Raw genomic sequence first — 27,851 nt, forward strand, 5'->3', positions numbered from 1 at the left:
AGTTGGATTCAGCATATTTTGCAGAAATTAGCAGCTTTAATTATGGAATATAAAATTTGGAATTAGGTGAGCACATAGAGATTGCCTATTCAAATGCCCTTGTTTGTCAAAGAGAAAAGCACAGAGCCAGTCAGTCACTTATTCAAGTTAATACAGGTGGTTGGCAACAGAACCATGTCCAATCTGTCACTAAAACCTATTCATTTAAAAATATATATATATTTTATTGATTTTTCACAGAGAGGAAGAGAGAGGGATAGAGAGTCAGAAACATCGATGACAGAGAAACATCGATCAGCTGCCTCCTGCACAACCCCCACTGGGGATGTGCCCGCAACCAAGGCACATGCCCCTGACCGGAATCGAACCTGGGACCCTTCAGTCCGCAGGCTGACGCTCTATCCACTGAGCCAAACTGGTTTCGGCAAAACCTATTCATTTTTTACCACCACCAGAATATCTCTTGACTTTCTCCGCTTCTTTATCTCCAGTGCCCTCACCCTAGTTCAGGCTATCACGATTTCTCATGATATCTGTACTACATCTGATTGGTCTCCCCATAGCTCCTCATTTACAAAGTATATCTGATCATAATTATTCCTCTACTTAAAATCCTTAAAAAATGTCTCCTTGGTCATAGAAAATAGGTTAGTCTTTGTTCTGGAAGACCCTAAGTGATCAGACCCCTGCTTGCCTGTCTTTGTTTAACTGACACCATTGTCCCCCTTACTCCCTGGATTCCAGTCACATTGGTCTCTTCAGTTTCTCACATGTACCATGCCCCTCCCTCCCCCCTCCCTCCCTTTCCTCCTTCTCCTTCCTCTCCTTCCTCCCCTTCTTTCCCTATCTTTATTGTTAAGAGTGCTACAGATGTCCCTTTTTCCCCTCTATTTTTCCTCTCCACCCAGTTCCCGCCCTGTCTTAGGCCTTCACCACCCTATTGTCTGTGTCCATGGACAATGCATCCCTCTGAGATTCATCAGACTGTTCCATGTTTCCATGCCTCTGGTACTTATTTATTTTTCATTTAAATTGACATACAGTATTATATAAGTTTCAGGTATACAGCATAGTGATTCAAAATTTATATACTTTACAAAATGATTACCAAAGTAAGCCTATTAATCACCTGTCACCATACATAGTTATTACGATGTTATAAACTCTAATCCCTATGCTGTACATTACATTACCATGGCTTATAACTGAAAGTTTGGATTTCTTAATTTCCTCTTTCCCCTTTTTCACCCTTCCTCTCCTCTGGCAACCATCAATTTGTTGTCTGTATCTTCTACACTGTAAGGAAAGCTTTGGAGCAGCAGTCGGTACCTGGGGTCCTCGGACCACTGGTGGTCCACAAGGTCTGAAAGGTTCGAGACTGCTGTTCTACAGCATCTTGTTATATATTGTTTCTTTCTGTTGCTTGGAGCGCTTCTGCTGTTCTAGCCAATGCCTACTTATCCTTCAGATTTCATCATTTCTTCAGAGATGAGATTCCCACATGTAAAGTATTTGAAGAAGCTAATAATGGTTTTAAAGAATTGTTTTTTTGAGAGATTATATGTGGAAGATGACACTGATGGTATAAAAAGAAAAGAATTCCTGAAAATTGCTGTAAAAAGCACTTGATGATGGCTGCTAAGCAGTAGGACTATTTTTACCTTGATTAGTACTCTTAGGAGTATTTGCTGTTAACTTAGTAATTTTGGGGGAGGATGAGAAAGAAATAGCCTGTCATCCACAAATGTGAGGTAAAGATAAGATCATAATAGAAATGACAAAAATCTTTGCCTCATTTTCTCTCTCTCCTTAGTATGACTGACTCAATTAATATTTAACTCAGAGCAAAGTGTTCTGTGAGTCATACTTAACAAATTCTAGATTTTTTCACCCCTTTGTCTTCCTTTTTTCCCTGTTGATGCTAATCTTATAATCTGATAATACATTCTTGCTGAAATTTGCGCTTATTTATGCTGGATTTCTTTTAACTAGGCTTAGTCTTTTGTGACTAATTATTGAATTCATGTGAAGTTCATTTTCATATTCAGCTAGGGCTGCCATAACAGAATACCATAGGCTGGGTACCTTAAACAACAGAAATTTATGTTCTCATAATTCTAGAGACTTGAAGTGCAAGATCAAGGTGCTGGCTTTTCTGGTAAGGCCCCTCTTCCTGGCTTGCAGAGGGCTTTCTTGCTATTTCTCACATGGCCTATTGTCAATGTGCACATCTAGAGAAGAAGATAGGGAGGGAGAGGTGTGTCTTTTCCTATTGGAATAAGGCCCTATCATTATGACTTCATTCAATCTTAATTATCTCCTCAATGGACCTGTCTCCAAATAAAGTCACACTGGGGATTAGGGATTCAACATATAAATTGGGGTTGGAAGTGCACAATTCAGCCCATACACTCATGTAACATATAATAGTCATTTTGATATTCTTTATTTTATACTAGAGGCCTGGTGCATGAAAAGTCATGCACTGGAGGGGAGTCCCTCAGCCCAGCCTGCCCCCTCTCACAGTCCGGGAGCCCTCAGGGGCGGGAGGTGACCCAGCAATCAGGGGAAGGCGACGCCCCATCACCACCTCTGCTGCTGCCACTGCCGGCAGCGTAAGCCTTGGCCGGCCCTGGTTACCTGAGCCTTAGGTGGCCCTGAGTGGCTGGACAGCTGACATCCGGGGCTTGTCTGCGCCTCGGGCCAGCCCTGGGCATCTGGGGGGCTGAGGGTGGTTCCAGCCGTACTGTGCGCCTGCCCATACCCCTGGCGGGGCTGAAAGGACGGGGGGGACTTCGGCGGGGCTGAGGGGACTGAGTGCCACCATCTTGTGGCTATGGGCGCTGCCATCTTTGTGACAGTGTTATGGTCAATTTGCATATTCCCTCTTTATTAGATAGGATTATTTTAAAGTTTTATTTATTTGATGTCTGGGATGTTGAAGATTTTTTTATTTATTCATTGGCCATTTGTATTTTTTTAATGAGTTACTCTAATTGACCTAGTTGTCTTATGGAATATCTTTATGAATTTTTTAAAAAATGTATTTTGCATGTGAATCCTTTATTTTAAATGTTTCAGATTTGTTTTCCCTTGTCTAGTTTTGTCTTTTAACTTAGCTTATGGTATCATGTGGCACGAAGATATTTCGTTTTGTGAGAATGCCATTCATTCCCTGTATGACCTCCTTTTTGTATAGTGTTTAGGAAGACTTTTCCCATGCAGAGTTACTTAATTTTTTCTAGTATTTTATAATATTGTTTTTTTTAACTCCATTTGGAGTTTATTTAAATGGATGGTCAGTGTATCCAACCCTACTTGTTATATAGTACATTATTTTCTCGATGATTTGAAGCCTCCTTTATCTTAATCTAAATCTCTATGTATATACAGATTTATTTCTGGACACTCTTTTCTGTTCTTTTCATTGTGTTTTTCTCATTTCTTTACCAATAGTGCACTTCTGATTGTGCTTAGTTACTGTCTTTTGAAATCTGAAAGGACTATAACATTTTTCTTCATTTAATTTATTTTGCATAGCTATTCTTGCTATTTTTATCTATAGTTTTACTTTCTCTTTCCTCTGTTTGCTGTTACTTCTTAGTATTGTAACCTTACTCTTCCCTCTTCTGACTTGTGGCTATTAAGTTATATGTGAACTAGAAAGGTAAATAACAGACTGCTGGTACTTTAGATAAAATACTCTCTAAATTGAGGAAATGAAGAATTCACATGAGATTGATTTATGGGTAGAATGGTCTTCCTTTGTAAAAAGAAATTTATTACATATGTTTTAGTTTCTCAGAGGCTTAGATTTTTTTCATTTCTAGGTTCTTAGTAATATTTTAAATTGTTGAAGTTCCTGAATATGCAATCTCTACATAACATTAATATATAGAGTTAAAGTTATTTTTAAAACAGAAGCTATGTTTTAATTACTTTGCTGAACAACTTTGTTTATTTCTGTCATCTTAGGTTAATGAAAGTTGTCTGCTAATAGGGAAACAAGTAAGTTTGACCAAGTCCATTTTTTGCTTCAGGGTTTTCTTTCCTAAGAATACAATAGAGAATAAAAGAAAAAAAAGTAGGTAATTAAGTAGAATAAGGTATTACTCTTATTTTAAATCAGCTATGGCCAGATGCTATTATAAAAGCATCCGTTACCATGGAGCATCTTTAACTCAAGGTCAGCTTTATACTTTGAAAAAATAATTCTCAGTGGACTTGGGTAGCTATAGCCTTTATTGTACCTAATTGTTGAGCTTACATGAGGAACTTAAAGTGGCATCCCTTTTTTTAGTGCAAAATCAATAGAATCGTGCATTATCTCTTCATTCTAAAGCATAAGAAATAGAGAAATAGATGTATATAAATAAAAGTTAATGTTTTGTGTAGTATTAATTTTTTACATTTTTGTTATTCTAATTAAGTGAATGGAATCTACTTGTTTTTTAGAACTTCATTTTAAGCATTTTTTAAAAAATATCTCTGATACTGTGAATTTGTATGTATATATGTGTGTGCTGAGTATTACACAGGGAAATACTATTTATCTTATTCCTGCACAGGTGAATTATTTAAGAGTTTCCGGGATTGCACTAAGATTTGGGGCATCTTTGGGACATAAAAGCACCTATACTTTGTCTAAACATTTCAGGCTTAGAGTGCCCCAGAGATCCAGAAATAGGATGGTTCTATATTATGATTAGTATCTGGAGTCTAGTCAGACCTCACTTGGGTAAGAAACATACCCTTTTAGGCTTGGGATTTCCTGAATCTGCATATATTTGTTCTTATGGGGTTTAGTAAATCATGCTATATGTCAGAACTCACACAATGGATTCAGCCTACAGAGACTTAAATTGATTGGTGCACACAGTATTTTTTAAATACCTAGATTTATGGCTTCTCCTGAAAATTTTGAAGATCTCACAACCTGGGCTCCATATCACCACATGGCAGCAACTAACTGGATGGGCATGTGCTCTCCAATTTGCCAGAGTTTATACCACTCCTTATCCTAAATGTGGCAGTTGCCATTTATCACCACACTTGCACTATCAAGCACTTTGCTCCTTTCATTTATGTTCCTACACAGCATCTGAAGGTTTGGAAGATCTAATTTACAACTATCAGTCTACATCTCTTTTTCTGTGTCTGGGGCAGCTAAAGTGACAATGAGTAAATAGCAATTTAATATTGTTAGAACAGTCGACTCTTTTTTTTTTCTTTCTTCAGAAACATATGACATATTCATATCTTCATTTTCTCTTGCATTTCCCCCCTGAAATATTTTATCTACTCTTTTGCAGAATCCTACTCATTTCAATTGCCAACCCCTTGAATCTTCCTTGACACCCCTGTCTACATTAGTGTGTTCCTCTTCTAAAGTCTTAGAACACTTATTTTCTCCACCACTATAAATTTATTATGGGAGAGGTTTAGAGAGTCTTATTCAACTATAAAATAAATAATTGTGTTTCTGTGAAGTGGCTTTTGATTAGTCTTAATACGGTTCACACTTTATTTAATTTTCAAATAAATCGAATATTATTGTCATTTTGAAGACTAAGAAAAGTAACTTTAAATTTTATTTCCCTAGTTTTCAAATTGGCCTTCAGACATTAAATTCAAATAATGTTTTTCTTGCTTTCAGTTACAGATGAGGACACAGTAAAGAGGTATTTTGCCAAGTTTGAAGAAAAATTTTTCCAAACCTGTGAAAAGGAACTTGCCAAAATCAACACATTTTATTCAGGTGAGTGGTTTTTTGGTGCAACATACAAAAGACAATTTCTGCTGTTAAGGAAGGAGAAATGACCATGTCATTGTTTAAACTTTTGGTCATCATTTTAAAACGGGGGTTTGTATTCCTTGTTATACTGTACTTAAGGGATATTTTCTTTAGCTGAGGTGGGAACACTTCTGGTACCTCAGTGTTTAAGTCTTACCACAGGGTAGCGACCGCATGCCTACATGTTCTTGTAGTTGCAAGGATTTGGGACCTCGTTGTGAAGCAATATGTTGATAGAGCTTCACTGTAGCCCAGTCTAAAGCTTTAAAGGGTCAGAAACTTAATTTTATAATTTCTTTCAGAGCTGAGTTAGAGTTTCAGCTTTTTAATTATGACAGTTTTATTATCCACCCCCCCCTTGCATTGCGCAACACTCATATGTATCTCTCTAGAGCTCAGTTTGCAGAGTGGCTTCTACAAGATGCTATTGAAGTTGAGAAGAAAATACTAAAACTTATGTTTATTTATATCTTACTCTTTTAAATTTTGTTTTTAATGTATGTTTACTTCCCCCTTTTTTAACATCTGTTGTTGTCTCCCAGAGCTCAAGTTCCTTGACTCCCTCAGCCCTCCCAGAATGACTTCCTTCTTCTTCAGTCATTTTAACCACTTTGTCCCTGTACTTTTACTCCCTTTTGCCTAGTGAAACTCCCAATTGTGGACCAATAAGCCATTTGCTGTCTTCATGTGTACCCATGAGCTGCTTAGGATGGCTGGGGGGAAAATCATATAGCAGAACAAATTTGAATCACTATAAATTCATTTTGGGATTCTTAACTGTGTCCTCAAAGCTGCCGGTGGGTCCTAATGAATGTCCTTTTCTATGCTCCAAAGTGCTCTTCTAAACCCTACACCATTCTTTTGAGTTCTCTGAGCCCAACATCTTCCCCATCATGCTGATTAACCTCTTACTTTACAAATAAAAATAAAGGCCTTCAATTCCTGTTGGTGTATAATACTTAGGTAGATCTATGCTATTCACTCCCCCTAGATACCTATAGACATTCTTACCTTATTAATTTTCCTCCAGTCATCGTAGAAAAGATATCCCTCTTCAGTCTATGGCAAATCTCTACAACTACTGATTGAATTTCAGTTTCTTGAGACCTTGATCTAGTAATTATCTTCTCTAAGAATTATTGGATAAATGCATTGTTAATTTTCCTTTTTGCTGGTTTAGTCTCCTTAACCAGTCACTCCCTTCAAACAAAGAATAAACAGTAAGGGAAGTGAATATCTTAACTCTGTGTCCTCCTCATCTTTCATTGATGACTACACTTCTTTCTAGGTGGAGGGAACAGTTTATGCAAAGGCACACAGCCGTTAATAGACATGGCATATATACATGTCCTCCTCACTCATTATAAACACCTAGAAGACAGACAAAATAGAAATATTATTGCCCGGCCAATGTGGCTCAGTAGTTGAGTGTCGACCCAAAAACCAAAAGGTCAACCATTTGAATTCTAGTCAGGGCACATGCCCAGGTTGTGGGCTCGATCCCCAGTAGGGGTGTGCCAGAGGCAGGTAGTTGATGATGTTCCTCTCTCATCAATATTTCTATTTCTCTATCCCTCTCCCTTCCTCTCTCTCTAAAACTCAACGAAGCATTTTTTTTTAAAAGGAAATATTATTTGAAACCATGCAAATGGATACATTTTAATCAAGGGGAAAATGTACAAAAGGAATGACAGTTTTCAAGGACAAAGATCATTTCCGTAACCAGGAGGTAGGAGAATAAAGAGGAACCCAGCATTGTAGACAACCATGTAATATAGAATGAGGAAGAGGAGGTTAAAGAGGAAGGATTTGCAGTGGAAAGAGTGTTGAGATTGAGAAAAGGCCATTGTATATGATCTAAAGCTGTAAATGAAAAACAAATGTGGTCAAAATTAATAGCATTTTCTTTTACTATTATTTTTTGGGGGTGGATTTCTAAGCCCAACTCTAAATGGATAATTTAGATCACAAAGAAGAGTTAATCGTTCTTAATTCACAAAGAAAAATATCTACTTTTAACAATAGATAAATACCTTTTATATTTTTTTAGTTACACATAGATATGTGTGTTTTGTGTGTTTACATGCATCTGTAAATGTGTGTATATATGTAATATATTTAAATAATTTTTTCATAGAACAATACTTATTCATACTACTTGTGATTTATTCTATTTTTCATATTTAATTATTTCTATTTATTTTTAAAATCCTGATTTATGATACACTGAATTGCTTTTATAACCCCATATTGGAATAAACCCTTAGTTTGAAAAATGATATTTTAGACTTGTTACTTTTTAAAAACAATTGTAGGCTTTCTACTATTAAAAACTTGGGGGTTGTGATTTAACGACTTCCTTTTTCTATGTGGCAGGGCATCAAGGCATGTCTCTTGATGTCATCACAGAGTAGATACAAATTCATAGTCTTCAGACTGACTTTTTGCCAGGTCAGGAAGTGATGGGTAATATGAAGACATGATTGACAGAAATAAAATTTGGCACTTGTCCTAGACAGTATCATTTTTCTCCTTAGTTAGCTGCCTTTTTCATGGAAGATTGTCTTGTAACTGCAATCTTCAGACACTAGGACACATGAGAAACTATAAATAATACAGGGGTGAGTTCAGCTTACTAGTATACACCTATCTCCTCCACTCACATCTCATAGAAATATTTAATGGCGAGCTAAAATGGTCATTTTTAAGTGAGATATAATCTTGACTGAAACTTAGTACTCCAAGCAAATACTATAAAAGCCAAGCAAACAAAACAAAATAAATACTACTAAAATGTGAATATTTATTTTCACACCAATTCTATTATCTACCAGTTATATTTTGGATTTTTGACCCTTATTATTTTTTTTAGAAGAAGTTTACCATTTAACTTTCCTAGGTGTCCATATATACTTGCTTATAAAATGAGCAAATTGATTCCCAGTCTTCTAGGGTTCCACATGTGAGGAGTCAGAAGCTATTTTAAAGTTTCAGAAAACCTGATGTAAATTATTTTATCGATCTTTATTTTTTACTACATATATTTAGTTAACAAGATAGGGGTATTTATTTAGATTTATAGGTAAAAATCTTTTAATATTTGAAGACCCTGGGAGGAGAGGGTAATTTTTTTTAAAGAACTGGTCCTTTTTGGTGATACCATTGCTAATTATTTGCCTAGAAGTCTCCCAGGTCCTTTCAACACTAAAAGCGGTATCAGTCTTGAAGGCTATAATATTAGAAACCTTTTTTGTGGTGACTAGTTATGTCCTTTTCCATTGGTAATTCTAAACACTTGATGTTACATGTTCCTCTTCGCTTGAGCTAGTTTGCTTTCTCTTTCTATTCAAACTACTTAGCTTTTTAGCAGTGTTTTTATGTTCCTAAATTAAAAAATCTTAGAATATCAATCTATTGCTTTTAATATTCCACAATTAAGACAGGAGAACCCTTTCTTTTTCGTGTTTGGAATGTCTTTAATAGCTAAGAGCTTTTTCCTTTGTTTCTAAACAATTTCAGTTTTTTTCTGGCCTGTCCTCATTTTTGGCTTCAATTATTATATTAGGAACTCATAGCAGTGTTATGTATTTTTCTTTTCTTTATTAAAAAGAAGGGATAGAAGGAAGGAATTTTGGAGATTGCAGTAGGAAAATTATGGCAGTAGAAACAGATTTCTTTCTTTTAAAAAAAATGTATTTTTATTGATTTCAGAGAGGAATGAAGAGGGAGAGATAGAAACATCAATGATGAGAGAGAATCATTAATTGGCTGCCTCTGCAAGCCCCACACTGGGGACCAAGTCTGCAACCCGGGCATATGCCCTGACGGAATCAAACCGTGACCTCCTGGTTCATAGTTGACGCTCAACCACTGAGCCATGCCAGCCTGGCCAGATTTCTTTCTTTCTTTCTTTCTTTTTAATATATCTTTATTGATTTCAGAGAGGAAGGAAGAGGGAGATCGAGATAGAAACATCAATGATGAGAGAGAATAATTGATTGGCTGCCTCCTGCACGCCCCTACTGGGATCGAGCCCACAACCCCAACATGTGCCCTTGACTGGAATCAAACCCAGGACCCTTCAGTCCGCAGGCTGACGCTCTATCCACTGAGCCAAACCAGATAGGACCAGATTTATTTCTTTTCTGTTAAATATTTTCAGGCTTTATATAAATGCAAGACCAGTTGGATAATAGTTACTCAGAACTATAACTATTATACAGTTACAAGAGGCCCGTTGCATAATATTCATGCAAGAATAGGCCTTCTTTCCCCTTGCTTCACTTCCAGCCGCCCGGGAGCCAGCAAGTCCTCGCTTCTGTCCAGAGCACCGCTCCTGTAGCTTTCTCTGCCGTCCCCTCTCCCCCTCATAACAGGTACCCCGCCCCTCCTGGCGGCTCCTCGCCTGCATATACAAATTAACCTGCCACTTTGTTGGGTTAATTTGCATACTCACTCTGATTGGCTATGGGCACAGCAGAGGTACGGTCAATTTAAATGTTTGTCTATTATTATGTAAGATTCCTATAATCCTGTCATACAGTGTCTTGCTATGTGTTTACTTTTCTTTATTCTTATTGAATTTGAGATACTGTATATTGTTTTACCACTATGTGTAATGAAACATAAGAATCTCTTTCACTGAAAAATACTAAATGTTCCTTTTACAAATGATTATATGTATCTAGTACCACACATTTGACAGGTTTTGTTCTTTGCTTATATGTGTGGTAAAAATGTGGATTAAATCTATTTTTAATTAATTAGGATAAAATTCCCATTTCTTCCTACATCATGAATATCTTGAATCTTGAGTTCATTACAACAGAATCAGCTACTTAAGACCTATTAAAAGATGGGGGTAGAAAGTTATTTAAAGCAGTCAGCCTGACTTGCTTTCTTGTTAATGCATCTCATAAAAATTAGATTTATGAACTATCCACAGTATATTATACTTTCTCCATTTTGTTAAAAAAAAGTGATTGATAATTAAAAAAATCAAGCCATGTGAAACCAACTTCATTTATTCTTTCTGCTTACCTCCTCCTTCCCTTCTTTCTTTTCTTTGCCTTGTTTCTCCTTCCCCCAGACCCATGGTCAGCAAACTGCGGCTTGTGAGCCACATGCGGCTTTTTGGCCCCTTGAGTGTAGCTCTTCCACAAAACACCATGGCCTGGGCGAGTCTATTTTGAAGAAGTGGCGTTAGAAGAAGTTTAAGTTTAAAAAATTTGGCTCTCAAAAGAAATTTCAATCGTTGTACTGTTGATATTTGGCTCTGTTGACTATAATGAGTTTGCCCACAGACCCTGGCAACCACTAATCTACTTTCTATCTCTGTGGATTTACCTGAGAGATAAATATATTCATTTCTTATTAATGGAATGCAGAATGTGGCATTTTCTGTCTGGCTTCTTTCACTAACCATGATGTCTTCAAGATTCATCCATGTTGTAGCATAAATCAATACTTCATTCCTTTTTATTGCTAAATAATATTCCATTTTACATATCCTACATAATAAAAGCTTAATATGTTAACTCTCTGGTTTTCCGTTCAATCAATCAAAGCGTGATATGCTAAGGTCGCTCAACTGCTCGCTATGACGTGCACTGACCACCAGGGGGCAGACACTCATACTGGTAGGTTAGCTTGCTGCTGGGTCCGGTTGATCAGGACTGAATGAGATGGGCCGGACATGCCCTGAAGCCCTCCCATGGTCCCTCCCCAGCTGGCCAACCATCTGTGTCCCTCCCCGGCCCTGATTGTACACCAGTCGGGTCCCTCAGCCTGAACCTGTGCCCTCTGGTAATCCGGGAACCTTCGGGGGATGTCGGAGAGCCGGTTTCAGCCTGATCCCTCAGGCCAGGCTGAGAGACCCCACTGGTGCACTAATTCGTGCACCAGGCCTCTAGTATACCATATTTGCCTATCCATTCATCGATTAATGGACATTTGGATTATTTTCACTTTTTTTGTTGTTTTTATTTTATTTATTTATTTATTTATTTATTTATTTTAAATTTAATAAATCTTTATTGTTCAGATTATTACAATTGTTTCTCCTTTTTTCCCCCCATATCTCCCCACCATCCGATTCCCACCCCCCCTCTGTCCTTACCTCTCCCCCCTCTGTCCTTATCCATAGGTGTATGATTTTTGTCCAGTCTCTTCCCGTACCCCCCACACAGACACCCCTTTCCCCCTGAGAATTATCAATCCACTCCCATTCTGTGCCTCTGATTCTATTATGTTCACCAGTTTATTCTGTTCCTCAGATTTTTAATTCACTTGACTTTTAGATTCACTTGTTGATAGATATGTATTTGTTCATAATTTTTATCTTTACTTTTTTCTTCTTTTTCCTCTTTTTAAAGAATACCTTTCAGCATTTCATATAATACTGGTTTGGTGGTGTTGAACTCCTTTAGCTTTTTCTTATCTGTGAAGCTCTTTATCTGCCCTTCAATTCTGAATGATAACTTTGCTGGGTAGAGTAGTCTTTGTTGTAGGTTCTTGCTATTCATCACTTTGAATGTTTCTTGCCACTCCCGTCTGGCCTGCATAGTTTCTGTTGAGAAATCAGCTGATAATCGTATGGGTGCTCCCTTGTAGGTAGCTAACTGTTTTTCTCTTGCTGCTTGTAAGATTCTCTCTTTGTCTTTTGCCCTTGGCATTTAAATTATGATGTGTCTTGGTGTGGTCCTCTTTGGATTCCTCTTGTTTGGGGTTCTGTGCGCTTCCTGGACTTGTAAGTCTATTTCTTTCACCAGGTGGGGGAAGTTTTCGGTCATTATTTCTTCAAATAGGTTTTCAGCATCTTGCTCTCTCTTACGCTATCTTCAACTTTCTGAATTCTCTTCTCTTCTTGCTTCTCTGGAGGAGTGCCCTTTGCCTCTTTGTATTCCAAATCTTTGACTTGATTCTTGCGTTCCTCTAGTCTGCTGTTGGGTCTCTGTATAATATTTTTTATTTCAGTCAGTGTATGTTTAATTTCTAGTTGGAACTTTTTCATATCCTCGAGGGTCTCAAATAATCGGCATTTTCCAGGAAATTCTTGAAAAACCTTATAACTGTGGTTTTGAACTCTATGTCCAGTCATTTGTTCTCCTCCATTTCTTTTGTCTGGGATCTGTTTCCTTGCCTCCTCATTTTCGCTGCTTCCCTGAGTTGGTTGGGTAGCTTTGTGTACTAGGTGTACTATTGGTTCAAGGGGTTAGCCTCTCAGTTACCTGAGGTGGACACTCTTGGTGTACCCCTTTGGGGACTGTGTGTACAGCCTTCTTGTAGTTAAGTCTTGATTGTTGTTGGTGTCACTGGGAGGAATTGACCTCCAGGCCAATTGGCTGTGAGGACCCTCTGTGTCTATAATGGAAGAATTGCTGTGATGGAGACACGTTTATGGGGCAGGACTTGTTCCACTAGGGCTTTGGCGCTCACTGAGTCTGCCTCTTGAATGTGTCCCTTATGAGAGTGGTTGAAATCTGGTGTCATCTCACACCGACCACTAGATACACTAGTGTCTGGATCTCCAATGGGGTGCAGGTCAGCTACTGTCTGAGGCCCCCCAGCAGGAGCTACAGCAAGAACTACAGTTTTCTCCTCTTTGCTGGGGCAATTTTGGAGCAGTCTGACTGGAGGTGCAGTTAATTTGGTTAAGCTGCCACAGAACAGGCCATTTATATGCAAAAGTCGCTGTATGGAGCCTGGGCGAGTTTGTAGAGTGTGCGGGGCAGGGTCTCAGGGCGGGGCGGGGCAGGGTCTCAGGGCGTCACTAGGCTAGGGTGTGGCAAACGGTGATGGCTGCCATCAGCCATCTCTGCCTTTCTGCGTTTCCAAGTCCCTGCGTCCCGTGCTCCAGCACAGTAAACAATGATTGCTGGGTGCACCTCTGCAAAAAAGTCACTCTCACTTTCCGACCCAATGGCTGACAGTCCAGCTTCTCCCCGTAGGCGTGTGGGTCCCCCGTGTGTCCCCAGAAACTGGATTTCAGAGTGATCGGGAGCTTGTCTCCCTGTGGGTTGAAGAAAAGCCGCGCACCCAGTCGCCCGCCTCCAGCCCGATTCACGCGCCTCCGTACCTCAGCTTTTCAGCATTTGTGCTCCTTTCTCTTCTTAGTTGTAAATCTTCCACTCAGCCAGCTTTCCCGTGGTTCTGGGTGATAGACATTTTGTCTTTTAGTTGTATTTTTGAAATTGTTTTGCGAGGCAGCAGATTAGTTGTTTAACTTTGCCGCCATCTTGGTTCCTCCCCCTCTATTGTTGTTGTTTTGTTAATCCTCACCCGAGGGTATCTTTTAGAGAGACTGGAAGGGAGGGGAGAAAGAGAGAGAGACAGAAACATCAATACATCGATGTGAGAGAGACACATTGATCGGTTGCCTATTGCATGCAGCCCGACTGGGGCCAGGGATCAAGCCTGTGACTGCGGTATGTGCCCCTGACCAGAATTGAACCCGAGACCCTTCACTCCACGTGCTGAACACTCTAACCACTGAGCCAAACCAACTAGGGGTACTTTTTCACTATTGTGAATACTAATTTGTGTATGTGCACACGTTTTTGTGTGAACATGTATTTTCAGTTCTCTTGGGTATATATATAGGAGTGGAATAGCTGTATCTTAAGGTAACTATGTGTAACCTTTTGAGAACTGCCAAACTGTTTTCCAAATTACAATGTGGTTGTACCGTTTTGCATTCTTACTCTTAGTGGCTTTTTAAATTCTGTATCATTTGTCAAAAGTAAGGGTACATTTGAGATTTTGTAGGAAGGGAAATGTAGGGTAGATGAAAAGAGGGTGTTGTACCAAAACATTTTTTTCCTATCCAGTTCTAAATATTACATGTAACTTTTTTTCTAGAAATTTTAGGGAAACAAATGAGAATGATTAGTAAAAATTCAGACAAGTCGGTAAGAACTTTCAACACCATTTTGATCTTGATGATTGGACAATTCTGTTTTATTTCTTATAGAAAAGCTCGCAGAGGCTCAGCGAAGGTTTGCTACACTTCAGAATGAGCTTCAGTCATCACTGGATGCGCAGAAAGAAAGCACTGGTGTTACTACGCTGCGACAGCGCAGAAAGCCAGTCTTCCATCTGTCCCATGAGGAACGTGTGCAACATAGGAATATTAAAGACCTTAAACTGGCCTTCAGCGAGTTCTACCTCAGTCTTATCCTGCTGCAGAACTATCAGGTACTTAGATTCTTACCCTGGAGAATGAAATTTTTAAATAATTGAGAAGTTACAATAAATGGAATTACCTGAAACTGTACTAATGGGCCAATCCAAAAGGAAAATCCTTAGCATGCCTTTATTCTTTAGGTGCTTACTGAAATTTCTGATGTTCTTACTGGCTAAAACCATGTTACCAGAGGTGGTAAAATAGTGTTAATAAGACTTCTATTTTCGAAGATCAGTTTTCTAAAACCTTTTTGTACAATATTCAGGAGTAGCCCTTGACTCAAGGACTAATAGTTGTTTCTTATATTTAGAGGTATTTCTAGCCTTACTGAGTAGAAATCAGAAATAATATATGTCTACCCAACCACTGGTGGCTATATAAGAGCTTCTATATTCCTGTAAAACTATTGCAAAATTTCCATAACTGCAGTTGGACAGTTAACTTTCCAATTAACACTAACAATATAAAAGATAACTGACTTTTTAACTTGCCACTAAGAATCCTTGCAGTTTTATTATCCACAGGCTGCAATATAATTTTTTTTTTTAAATCTGGTGAAAAAAGGAATTGTCACAGCAAATGTGTATACAGACCGAACATCTAAGTTACTATATCACTTAATATTTTAAAAATTCAATCTGAAAAATCGAGCTACCATGTATGTGAAATTTTGGAAATACAGGGCATTTATTCATTTATAATTATAGATTTGTTTGTATAGTTAAATTTATAAGGAATTTACTGAAAAACAGATGATTCATTCACTAATAAACATTTAAATTAGGCAAAGCATCTCCCTCATCACCCCTCCCCCCTTTAGAGGGATCTTATGCACTATTCTTTTTTTATTTTATTCTTGTGATTATTACAGTTCTAATCAATGGTTGTGATCATTATAGGATCTCATATATATATATATATATATATATATATATATATATATATATGATGTGTGTGTGTGTGTATTATATATATATATATATATATATATATATATATATATATGAACTAAAGGTTATATAACAAAAGTATTACTAGGTGTAAATACTGGTATTTTAATATAAAAAGTCAATGTAGCCTCATATCTGCAGTGATCTAAGTTGTTAATGCATGTATTTATTTCGGTCTTTCCCTTTTATAATTCTGCTTTCTTATTTGGTGGTTTAATTTTTTATCATTGAAAGAACCATCCGCCCTGGCTGGTGTGGCTCAGTTGGTTGAGTGTCACCTACGGAGGGGTTGCCAGTTTGATTCCCAGTCAAGGCACATACCTGGTTTAAAAAAAAAAAAAAAAGAACCATCCAGTTGGAAAATAATTTTAGAAGAATAGAAAAATAATTATGTAAGATATATCTGATAGGAAATTACTTTCCTTTGCAATTTATTCATAGGCTTTATAACTTATTTTTTGAGCATTGTCCTGTACACAAAAAAGGTTGCAGGTTCAATCCCCTGTCAGGGCATGCATAGGAGGCAAACGATCCATGTCCCCCCCCCCCCCCTCTTTCTCCCTTCTTCTCTCTCTAAAACCAATAAAAATATCCTTAGGTGAGCATTTTTTAAAATGTATTTTTTCTTTCTTATATTTAATAATAATTTATTATTTATGCTTGTGTGTTACAGGGAAATACCCTTGTTAAATTTTTTAATTTTCCTAGAAGCTTTTGTTTGGGGTCATTATAAAAAGCTCCTTGAGAAAACAAAACTAATTGTAAATTCTAAGAGTTTTGATTTATCCTTGTGTTCTTTGAGGGTTGTTTATTCTATAAGAAGACATTTATTTTGAGAATCAGGAGAAAGAAAAGTTGATGGAATGCAGTCTTCAAGTCATGGTGTATGTACCCCAAGAAAAATTTAAGATGATTCATTAAGGAAAAAATTATAAGCAAACAAGCAAAGCCTTAGTTTGGAGTGAGTGCTTATTTTTTTTTTTTTTTTTTTACTAATGGGGATGTGATCAGAAAATTTGGGAGACCTCTAGTTTAAAGAACCTTGCAAATCCATGGTTTCCTGCTTTTTTGCATGTTGATCAAACAACAGAATTTGAGAATGTAGAAAAGTAGGGTTTTGATGTTGTAGAAATGGAGAAAAAATAACAGCTTCCATCCATTATCAGCTAAACCCTGTAAGAGTGATCACTTCTTTTCTACTGATTTTTCTTTGCAATCCCATCCCTTAACTGAGAATGTATGAAAGTTAAGAGAAATAGGTAATCTTCGATTTTCCATTCTGGTTTGTACATGCTTGCATAGGAGTAGGGGAGAAATGCATACCTATACCAGTCCTTCAAACAGCAGAGAACTTATAAATGTATTCAGTGCATGATAAATCTGAAATATTTTCTGAAAATATTCTTTTGATCAAAGAATCAAAATAATATAAAGTAGCTGTTTTGAGAACAATTGTTCATAAGAAAATGGAAATAAACATGTTTTGAGTTTAGGACTTCCATTAATTTACTTGAAATAGAAATAATAGGGTCCATATTTAGGGTTTCTTTTTATTACTGATAACATACTACCTTGAAATGAATAAATAAAATAAGAAAGAAGTGTCTTATCCTTTCAGTAAATGCTTTTATGAAAACATTGTCATTTCCCTCGGTATTCAATCTTCAGTAAGTTCTGTCTACACATAGTGCGTATAATTTTTTATCTTCTTTTGTGGCGCTGGAAATTATAGTAGTGTTTCTCACTTCTTTCTGTAGAATCTGAATTTTACAGGGTTTCGAAAAATCCTTAAAAAGCATGACAAGATCCTGGAAACATCTCGTGGAGCAGATTGGCGAGTAGCTCATGTAGAAGTGGCCCCATTTTATACGTGCAAGAAAATCAATCAGCTCATCTCTGAAACTGAGGTACAGTAATCTCACTCATATACCACATATTTTCAATATGTTACATGTTTTATTTTTAATGAAATATTTCCTCCTTTTGCCTAGTCAGAGTGGCTCAGCAGTTGAGCATTGACCCAGGAACCAAGAGGTCGCCTGATTGATTCCTGGTCAGGGCACATGCCTGGTTGCAGGTTCAATCCCCTGTTAGGGTGCAAACAGGAGGCAGCCAATCAATGTTTCTCTCTCACATCAGTGTTTCTCTCTCTCCCTCCCCCCCCCCTTACTTTCTCTAAAATCAATAAACATATTGTTGGGGGAAGGATTAAAAAAATTTAATAATGTGTCTTTCTAGGCTGTAGTGACCAATGAACTTGAAGATGGTGACAGACAAAAAGCTATGAAGCGTTTACGTGTTCCCCCTTTGGGAGCTGCTCAGGTTAGTATTTTTTTCCAGTTGTTTGGTTTTACCAATTTAATAATTAATACAATCTGTTTAGCTGATAAAATATACCTATTTCATTACTTTAAAAAATGTTTCAAAATTTTTTACGTAGTTAATACTTTTTTTTTAATTTAAAAATTAGATACCAGATCTCACTTCATAATGAATTATAATGTCTTCCCACCTATCTCTTCTTATCCTATATTTCTCTTGTTTATTTTTGTTGACATGCTAACTTTGTTGTCTAACCAAAAGATGAGATGTGTATTTGATGATTGGGGTGTCAGATGTGCTGGGCTACTATACAGCTTCATCCAAAATATAATAGTTACACCTAAAAAAAGCATTTATTAAATGATATTCATTATAGCAAAAAACATTTAAGTGATATCTTCTATGTCATAAAACAAGTCTCAATAAACTAAAAAGGATTTAAATCATAGCAAGTATGTTCTCTGACTACAATGGACTAGAAATCAATAATAGAGCTTTCTTATCTCATTCTAATAAAAGGCATTTATGAAAAATGTGCAACTAATATCATACTTAATGGTGAAAACTGAATGCTTTCTTCCTAACTAAGAACAAAAAAAGATATTCACTTCTCTTCAACATTGTACTAGAGCTTATAGCCAGTACAGTCACATAAGAAAAAGAAATAAGAGGCATTCAGATTAGAAAGAAAGAAGTAAAACTGATGGGGCTTTTTTATTGCTCATGACATGATGACCTCAAAATCTAATGAATATAGATTAACTACTAGAACTAGTAAGTGAGTTTAGCAAAGTTGCTGAATCCAAGATCAATATATAAAAATCAATTATATATTATATTTCTACAGACCATCATGTACAATTAGAAATTAACGTTTTAAAAATAATGCTATTTTAATTAAAATATGAAATATTTAGGTATAAGTATGGCAAAAGATGTTCAAGACTTCTAAATTGCACTAAATCTCTTCTATAAGAAAATCAGAGTGTATGTAATTTGATGCCTAAAATTATAATTTTGTTTATTTAGTGACTCAGATTTCTGTAAAAGAATTCAAATAATTGGCAACTCTATACTAGTATTATAGAATGATGAGGGATGATTCTCTGGTTCAGATTTCTAAAAATACAAATCATAAAATATTTTTATTTTCCTGATTGAACTTTGAGGTTCATGCTACTGATTTGTGACAGCATATACTAAATGTACTTAATATTTTGCCCTATACCCCAAATTCTGTTTTTCTATCCACAGCCTGCACCAGCATGGACTACTTTTAGAGTTGGCCTATTTTGTGGAATATTCATTGTACTGAATGTTACCCTTGTGCTTGCCGGTAAGTAGTTTAAATTTTGAATTAAATTATTTTTTTACAAGTATGCACATGTCATACTCTGTTCTTCTGTCAAAGGTACTACCAAACTACTAAAGCTACGGAAAGAGAAATCTGTTAAGGCTAAGTTTCTTGTTCTTATAAATAAGTGGGGGTGGGGAAAGTCATTCGTTTTGGTTTGTTTTTCCCTTGGTTATATTATCCTTTAAAAGATTGCTAGTTGATGACTTCTTGTTCTCCATTATTTTTCAGTGTTTATGTACAATTTCTTCACACTTTTTCAGTGTTCAGTCATCCAGAACCTCAGCTACCTTGATCACAGATGAGAGTAAATAAAATATTACAAATTATGTACGGATTTATTTACTTTGCTTTTTGGACACCCTTTCACATCTTTTCCAGAATCTATTTACAATTACTTTACATAGAATTTTAAGAAGCGTGGTTGTATAATTTCCTATTCTATAGAAGTTAAAATTAGAGAGAAGTAGAAGGAATTGCCAAAAGCAAGTGCATTCCCAACTTCAAGAAATGATATAACAGCCCTAATCGGTTTGGCTCAGTGGATAGAGCGTTGGCCTGCAGACTGAAGGGGGTCCCAGGTTCGATTCCAGTCAAGGGCATGTACTTTAGTTGTGGGCACATCCCCAGTAGGGGGTGTGCAGGAGGTGGCTGATCGATGTTTCTCTCTCATCGATGTTTCTGACTCTCTATCCCTCTCCCTTCCTCTCTGTAAAAATTCAATAAAATGTATTTTTTAAAAATGATATAACAGCAACAGAGGCACGATCTTACTAAACCTCCCAAAAGAAGCACTTGACATTGTCAATCACTCCTTCTTAAAACTTTTTCTTCAGTTGATTTTGCTGAGAAACCATATTCTGCTGGTTTTTCTATTATACTTAGCTGGCAGTTCTTTCCCAGTCTCCTTTGCTAGCTGTTTTTTTCTTTTTCCTTGTGACATCTAAATGTTGGGAAATACTACTGTGCTCAATCCTCAAGTCTCTTTCTCTGTCTACATGTATTTCCTATCTAGGCAATCTTATTCAAACCTATGGCCATAAATACCATTTATATACTAGTGACTCCCAAGTATATATACTCTTTTCTCTGAATGCTGTCTAATTGGTTACTTGGATGTCAAATAGGCATCTCAAAATTACATGGACAAATTTCTTTTTACCCTCAAATATACTTTCTCTTCTATATAGCAATACCTCTCATCAGTTTCTCATGCCAAAAACCTTTAGCCTCTCTTTTCCCTCGTCATTTCCAGTCCATCAGTTCTGTATTCAAAATATATTCTGAATCTGACCACCTCTACCAGTGCTATCCTTAATATATTGCAGTGGCCTTCTAAACTTTTCTCCCTTCAGCCATTTTTGCCTCCTTCTAGCCACCATGGTCTTCTTTTAAAAAAATAAATTAGATCATATCAGTCTCCTCTTCAAAACCTAGTAATGGCTTCTCACAACATAATTGAAATTTCATATTACAGTCTGTAAAACTCCACAGGATCTCACCCCTCTGGGCCTTTCTGGCTTTACATCCTCTCATCCTTCCCACATCCAGTTTCACTCTGTTTTCAATCACTCTTGTGTTGTCACTATTCTTTGAACACTCCAAGCTCATTCCCATCTACAAGCCCTTGCAATTGCATAAAAGGCTTTTCCCCGAGATGTCTATGCTTACTTCCTCACTTCATTCATATAATCAAATGCCACCTCCCCCAGTAAGGCCTTTCCTGATCACCTCTAAAATAGCTTGTTCTGTCCCTTTAGCCTACATTAGTTTTCTTCAGAGTACTTGTAAGTACATGGCCTAATATTTCATATTTATGTTTCTTGGTATCTGTTTTCCCACTGGAATGTAATTTCCTTGATGCTTGGCCATTTATTTTTCCTGTTTACCATTGTATCTCTAGCACCTAGAACACTGCCTGGGACATAGTAGGGACAATATTAAAAAAATATTGGTGGAAGTTTGAATGGATGGAAGAGAAAGGACCAAGATGAAATTAAGTGATATACAAACATACATGTATGAGAAAGACACCTCTCAAACATTCTTTCATTTATAAATGAAATTTATACTGGACATTGATGGAATCAAAGACATGTCAAGAGGAGAGAAAGGAGCAGAGATTTTAATTTTAGTTGGCCAGGGTAGGGGATGGGACGTAGGAGGAGGGAGTGAGTTATGAAGGGGAGAAGTGATATATTCACCTAGGGTAAAGAAGAGTATTATTAGATGATAAGAATGAAAAGATAGCTTGAGGTCAGTTCATAGAATTCAGCTAAGAAGTATACTAGTAAGTAAAACATGTTTTTGGTTGCAAAACACTACATCAGTGTACATGGTGTGTGTGTTTGGGAGTTGTTTTTTCTATAGGGAAAACCTTAGTCATTTGTATGTGGAATTTTTTTCTTTTTCCCCCAAGATGTATGTGGTATTATCGTCATCATTAAATAAGACAGAAGAATAAATAAATGTCTTAATTTATTTTATGTGAATGAATTGAGAAGAAGTTTTTTAAAATTCAGGGACAAGTTGAGGGGTTTTTTTCTTTCTTTTGTAAATATAGATTAAGTTTTTGTGAGAAACTCGGAGTTGTTTTTACTGTGTGGTTTATGCATTTAGTGTTGTGTATTATGTTCTCTCACCTCTGAGCCCTTCTTTGTTTGATCTTTGTGTTTGTATGGGGAGAGGCAGTGTAAATATAGTTAAAGCCAGCTGTCTATCCTTATTTATCTCCCAGCGGGTGCTTAAAAGATAACAGTGTTGAGAGAGAAACACAGCAGCAGTAATGCATGTACAAGCATGATTCTTTATTCAAACATTCACATCAGAAAAACTGTGTGCATAATTTCTGTAGTTTCTCAAAGGGACATGACCCGATATGTAATAATTTGTCTGAAATATGCATATTTTTACTTTCATGAAGTTGAAAAATTACCTGTTTAGATTTTTTTTAAACTTCTCTCTTTTTTTAAATATATTTTATTTTTTTTTAATTTTTATTTTTTTAAATATATTTTATTGATTTTTTTACAGAGAGGAAGGGAGAGGGATAGAGAGTCAGAAACATCGATGAGAGAGAAACATCAATCAGCTGCCTCCTGCACACCCCCTACTGGGGATGTGCCCGCAACCAAGGTACACATAACATCTAGAGTAGCCCATTGAAATTATTAATCTGGTCATGTCACTTATGTGTAAAATTCATTGACTTCATACATCAGAGTAAAAGGTTTAATCTTGACAAAGTACTTCAAAGTCCAACCTGATTTTCCCCTGGCTATCTTTTACCACTTTACCTCTCATTTACTAGTATTCCAATCATAGTGGCCTCAGCCTTCTTCCTGTTCCTGGAGCACACCAGGCTCATACCTGTTTTCGGACTCTTTTACTTTCCTTTTACTTGGAGCTCTTTCCCTTCAGATATTCACATGATTCATTTTGTTTTCTTAAGGAAATGCAAATGACCTACAAATGTCATATCCTGATAGGTCTTCTTGACCACCCTACCTAAAATAGCACCTAACATCATTCTTTATCTCCTTACCCTACATTTTTTTTCTTTAAAAAAAAAATCACTACCTGATATTATACAGAATAGAAGTTTTTGGAGACAGGTATTTTGTCTGTTGTTCATTATTGAATCCGCAGCTCTTATATGGGGCATAGGAGGAGGTGCTATAAAAACACCTAATAAATATTTGTCAAATTACGGAAAAAAATGACGTTTTTCTCAAGTAAAAAGGAAAAAAAACCATGATATATACTGAATACTCATAATTGGCCAAACATTGTTTTAGTCATTTAATATATGTCGTTCACAATTAATCCTTTTAAACTTTTAAGAATAGATATTATCCCCATTGACAAGGAAACTGAGACTTAGAAAAATTAAATTATTTGCCCTAGTGTAGCTAGGATGTGAAATTTGGTTTATTGTATTTGACTCCAAAGCAAAGCTTTATTCACTCTGTATTTTTAAATTATCACATGTGCTATGTACTATAGAGCATACAAAGTTAAATAATAAATGATTATTTATATTAAATGTATAAGGTAGTATATAATTAAATATTAAATGAATGGTACTAATAGTACATTTTATAGTTATTTGGAAAAATTGAGAAATTGTTAGCCAAATTAAAATGTTTGGCACATGGTAGGCTCAAAATGAAACATTGGTTCAATGAATTTATGAACAGATGAGGATCTGGCTCTTAAATAATAAGTAGAATTTGAATTTTTGGAAAGAAAGAGCAAGGCCATTTTATGTATAAGGGGCAACATAAGCTAATGTGAAACAAGAACTTGTTAAAAGGATAATAAAATGATAAGAATTAAATTGTTTAGGGGTACTGTGAGATAAGTTTGGGAAAAATGAGTTGGAGATCATATTGTGAACTTGAATTGGGAGGCTAAAGTGTTTGAATGTTCTTAGAAAGCTATAGAATAACTAGAGGCCTGGTGCACCAAATTCGTGCACGGAGGGGGGGGTTGTCCCTCAGCCCAGCCTGTACCCTCTCCAATCTGGGACCCCTCGAGGGATGTCCGACTGCCCAAGGGGTCTCACAATACAGGACTGCTGGCTCCCAACTGCTTGCCTGATTGCCCCTAACTGCTTCTGCCTGCCAGCCTGATCACCCCCTAACCACTCCGCTGCAAGCCTGTTTGCCCCCAACTTCCCTCCTCTGCCAGCCTGGTCACTCCTAACTGCCCTCTCCTGCAGGGTTGATCACCTCCAACTGCCCTCCCTTGCAGGCCTGGTCCCTCTCAACTGCCCTCCCTTGCAGGCCTGGTCCTTCTCAACTGCCCTCCCTTGCAGGCCGGGTGCCTCCCAACTGCCCTCCCCTGCTGGCCATCTTATGGTGGCCATCTTGTGTCCACATGGGGGCAGGATCTTTGACCACATGGGGGCAGCTATATTGTGTGTTGCAGTGATGATCAATCTGCATATTACTCTTTTATTAGATAGCATAGAGGCCTGGTACAGGGGTGGGGGCCAGCTGGTTTGCCCTAAAGGGTGTCCCTGATCAGGGTGGGGTTCCCTTGGGGCATGGGGCGGCCTGAGTGAGGGGCCTGTGGTGGTTTGTAGGCCGGCCACACCCCCTGGCAACCCAAGCGGAGGCCCTAGTATCTGGAATTCATTTTCCTTCTATAATTAAAGCTTTGTAGCCTGGAGCGGAGCCAAGCCTGGGGCTCCCTCTGCGGCTGGCAGCCATTTCTGTTGGGGTTATAATTGAAACTTTGTAGCCTTAAGCAGGTGGGCCCGGCCAGGGTGTGCAGAAAGCTTTGCTTCCCCTGTTGCCGGGAGCAACCCTGGCCTGCTCTCTCAAGCTCCATTTCTGTTTGAATTTGTTTACCTTCTATAATTGAAACTTTGTAGCTTAAGTGGAGGCTTAGACCTGGCAAGGGCAGGCGGAAAGCTTGGCTTCCTCTGTTACCTAGGAAACCTTGCTCTCTGTGGCTGTAGCCATCTTGGTTGGGTTAATTTGCATACTTGCTCTGATTGGATGGTGAACGTGGCTTGTGGGTATGTCGGAGGTATGGTCAATTTGCATATTTGTCCATTATTAGGTAGGATAGTGATACTGAACATTTATATGGGCAGTAGAATGTAGTGGTTAAGAGTGTGGGCTTTGAAGCAAAACTGAGTTAAAATCCTGAATCTGCCTTATACTAGATTATTAACCCTTAGAAAATTACTTAACCTATCACTGCTCTAGTTTTCTCATCAATCAAATAGCAATAATAGTTTTTAACTCACAGAGCCATTGAGGATTAGATGAGTTATTATATGTAAAGATACTGGGAACAATCGTTAGCACATTGTAAGCATTCTATAAGTATTAACTGTTGTCATTTATAGCACTTTTTAATTTTCACATTGCCATCATGTGTACTATTTCCTTTAATTTTCACAGCAATTCTGTGAGGTAAGTATTACATATCCAGTTTAATGATGGGCAAAACCAAATCAAAGAAGTTGTGTCATGCCAGAAATCTCCAGCTGACAGAACTGATGTTATAGTAGTTCTAAACTATTTTACCTTGGTTCTCTGTAATCTAAGAAACAAATGGAATGGTAGACTAACATGCTAGTAGTCAAATTTTAGGAAAATTATTCTGGTGGGATTTTGCAGAGTGAAATGAAGATGGGAAAGAATCTAGAAGCAAATTTACAGGCTCTTGAGATAATCTAGATTTATGTTTATTTATAAAAATTTCTATGCCAGGGCTGTATCATTGAGATTTAAGAAAAAAGACAATAAAGGAGACATTATGAATATTCTAACTAATTAATTTATATTCTTTCAGCTATATTTAAACTTGAAACAGATAGAAGTATATGGCCCTTGATAAGAATCTATCGGGGTGGCTTTCTTCTGATTGAATTCCTTTTCCTACTGGGCATCAACACATATGGTTGGAGACAGGCTGGAGTAAATCATGTGCTCATCTTTGAACTTAATCCAAGAAGCAATTTGTCTCATCAGCATCTCTTTGAGGTAATCAAAGCAAGATATAAAGTCCCACAAATATAATTTTCATTAGCTATATAGCTGGTGGGCACTGAAATCCACCTTCTTCTTAAAGAGGACTACTGACTTAATAACTAAACATTTTTCTTCCATTTGTTTTATTAAAGAGATTCTGAGTAATGACAAAAATAATTTTTTTTCTCTTTTTGTCTTTTCCATTCTTTATCAGATTGCTGGATTCCTTGGGATATTGTGGTGCCTGAGTCTTCTGGCATGCTTCTTTGCTCCCATTAGTGTAATCCCCACATATGTGTACCCACTTGCCCTTTATGGATTTATGTTTTTCTTTCTTATCAACCCCACCAAAACTTTCTACTATAAATCCCGGTTTTGGCTGCTTAAACTACTGGTAAGTCCAAAAATTTGTGTGTCATTTTTAGAGAGGTATACTGTATTTTCATTGGCTCCCTCCAGGATGAAACCCAGGCTGCTTTATTGCACAGCTCCAGAAGCACAGTTCACATTGTAATCTGTGTGAGTGGCTCCCCAGCTCCAGAGTCAAAGAATGCAGTATGACTGGTACACCTGGTGTTATACAGTGCAGCATCTTTGGCATAGCACAAATGCATTTTTCCCTCTGAAAATGGAATATGAAGTGTCCAGATATTGAAATGATTTTGCTAATTAATAATAATTAATTCATGATTAATTTAGTTACTTCATTATTTAATCAGCTCTGATAACATGCAGAACTCTATAAATTTCCTTTTCTTAAAAAGTGATAAAATTGTTATTTTCCTGTTAAATTGATGTAAGTAGTCTACTATTTTTATTTTATGAAAAATTGGTTCTCTAAAAGCAATAGAAATTGGTCACCAAGTTTTAATTTGAAAAGCTGACTTTAATTTTTGTTTAAATAAATTTCATTTCTTCTAACACTTTATTTCTTAATGATTGCAAAATCATGTAGTCTCAGTATTAGGATATAGAATATAGTATTAGGATATGCAGAAATGGTAGCTATATTTTTTTGGTGATAGTGTAAAGTTAGCTCTGGGAAGGGACTTATGCTTACTCCTAAATTAAACCAGCTCTATATTGAAAATCAGTTGGGAATGCTTTCATATAATTATTTATTAGATTATTAATTACAACTAACAGAAAAATAAAGATTAATGATTAAATTGACCAATCTCTATACAAACTTTCAGAATTCCCATAATTATTGCCTTACTTTTTTTTTTTTCACTTGATAAACTATACTTCCTTGAGAACTGTACTTTTTGTGTGTTTTTCCCTTTTGTATGCCCCTTAGGGTTAGATTTTTTTGTTTTTATTCTTAGCAATAAACTTTCCTACATATAGCATTAACTAAATTTTTTAAATCTAAAGACATGAAATATGGCCTTCCTATTTAAAAAGTATAATAAGCATTCAACAAATAAAAAGCAACCTATGTTTGAATATAGATGAGTATTAATAGCAATCAGGAAAAGAAAATGGCTAAATCTTCTTCATTTCCCCCCCCCCCCCAAAATTAGTTGATTTTTTTTTTTGAGGGGACACTCAGATCTGATTGTTTTTTATTTGTATTTCTTATTTCTTTTCCCACTAGAATTGAATTTTTATCACAAATTGAGAACCTCCCTCTTTTTCTCCAATTTTATTAAATACAAATAAACAAAAGAGCAAATAATTTCCTTTAACTATAGCACCATTAGGCTTAATTTTGGGTTTGAATTCTGAGTATGGAACTTAGATGTACAAGAGT

The 27,851-nt window shown here is 36.7% G+C and overlaps 1 protein-coding gene across 2 annotated transcripts in view; it reads left to right on the forward strand.

Moving 5' to 3' along the window:
• Positions 1-27,851, forward strand: part of XPR1 (xenotropic and polytropic retrovirus receptor 1) — a 105,089-nt gene that overhangs the window by 50,647 nt on the left and 26,591 nt on the right. For both annotated transcript variants that reach the window (XM_008145911.3, XM_028152124.2), the window contains exons 3-9: positions 5,657-5,758; positions 14,766-14,989; positions 17,686-17,835; positions 18,167-18,250; positions 19,505-19,586; positions 25,917-26,107; positions 26,310-26,489. In XM_008145911.3, the coding sequence (XP_008144133.1) occupies positions 5,657-5,758; positions 14,766-14,989; positions 17,686-17,835; positions 18,167-18,250; positions 19,505-19,586; positions 25,917-26,107; positions 26,310-26,489 (1,013 nt within the window). The remainder of the gene's footprint in view (positions 1-5,656; positions 5,759-14,765; positions 14,990-17,685; positions 17,836-18,166; positions 18,251-19,504; positions 19,587-25,916; positions 26,108-26,309; positions 26,490-27,851) is intronic.

This window comes from Eptesicus fuscus, chromosome 22 (assembly GCF_027574615.1).
Source record: "Eptesicus fuscus isolate TK198812 chromosome 22, DD_ASM_mEF_20220401, whole genome shotgun sequence".
Classification (NCBI taxonomy): domain Eukaryota; kingdom Metazoa; phylum Chordata; class Mammalia; order Chiroptera; family Vespertilionidae; genus Eptesicus; species Eptesicus fuscus.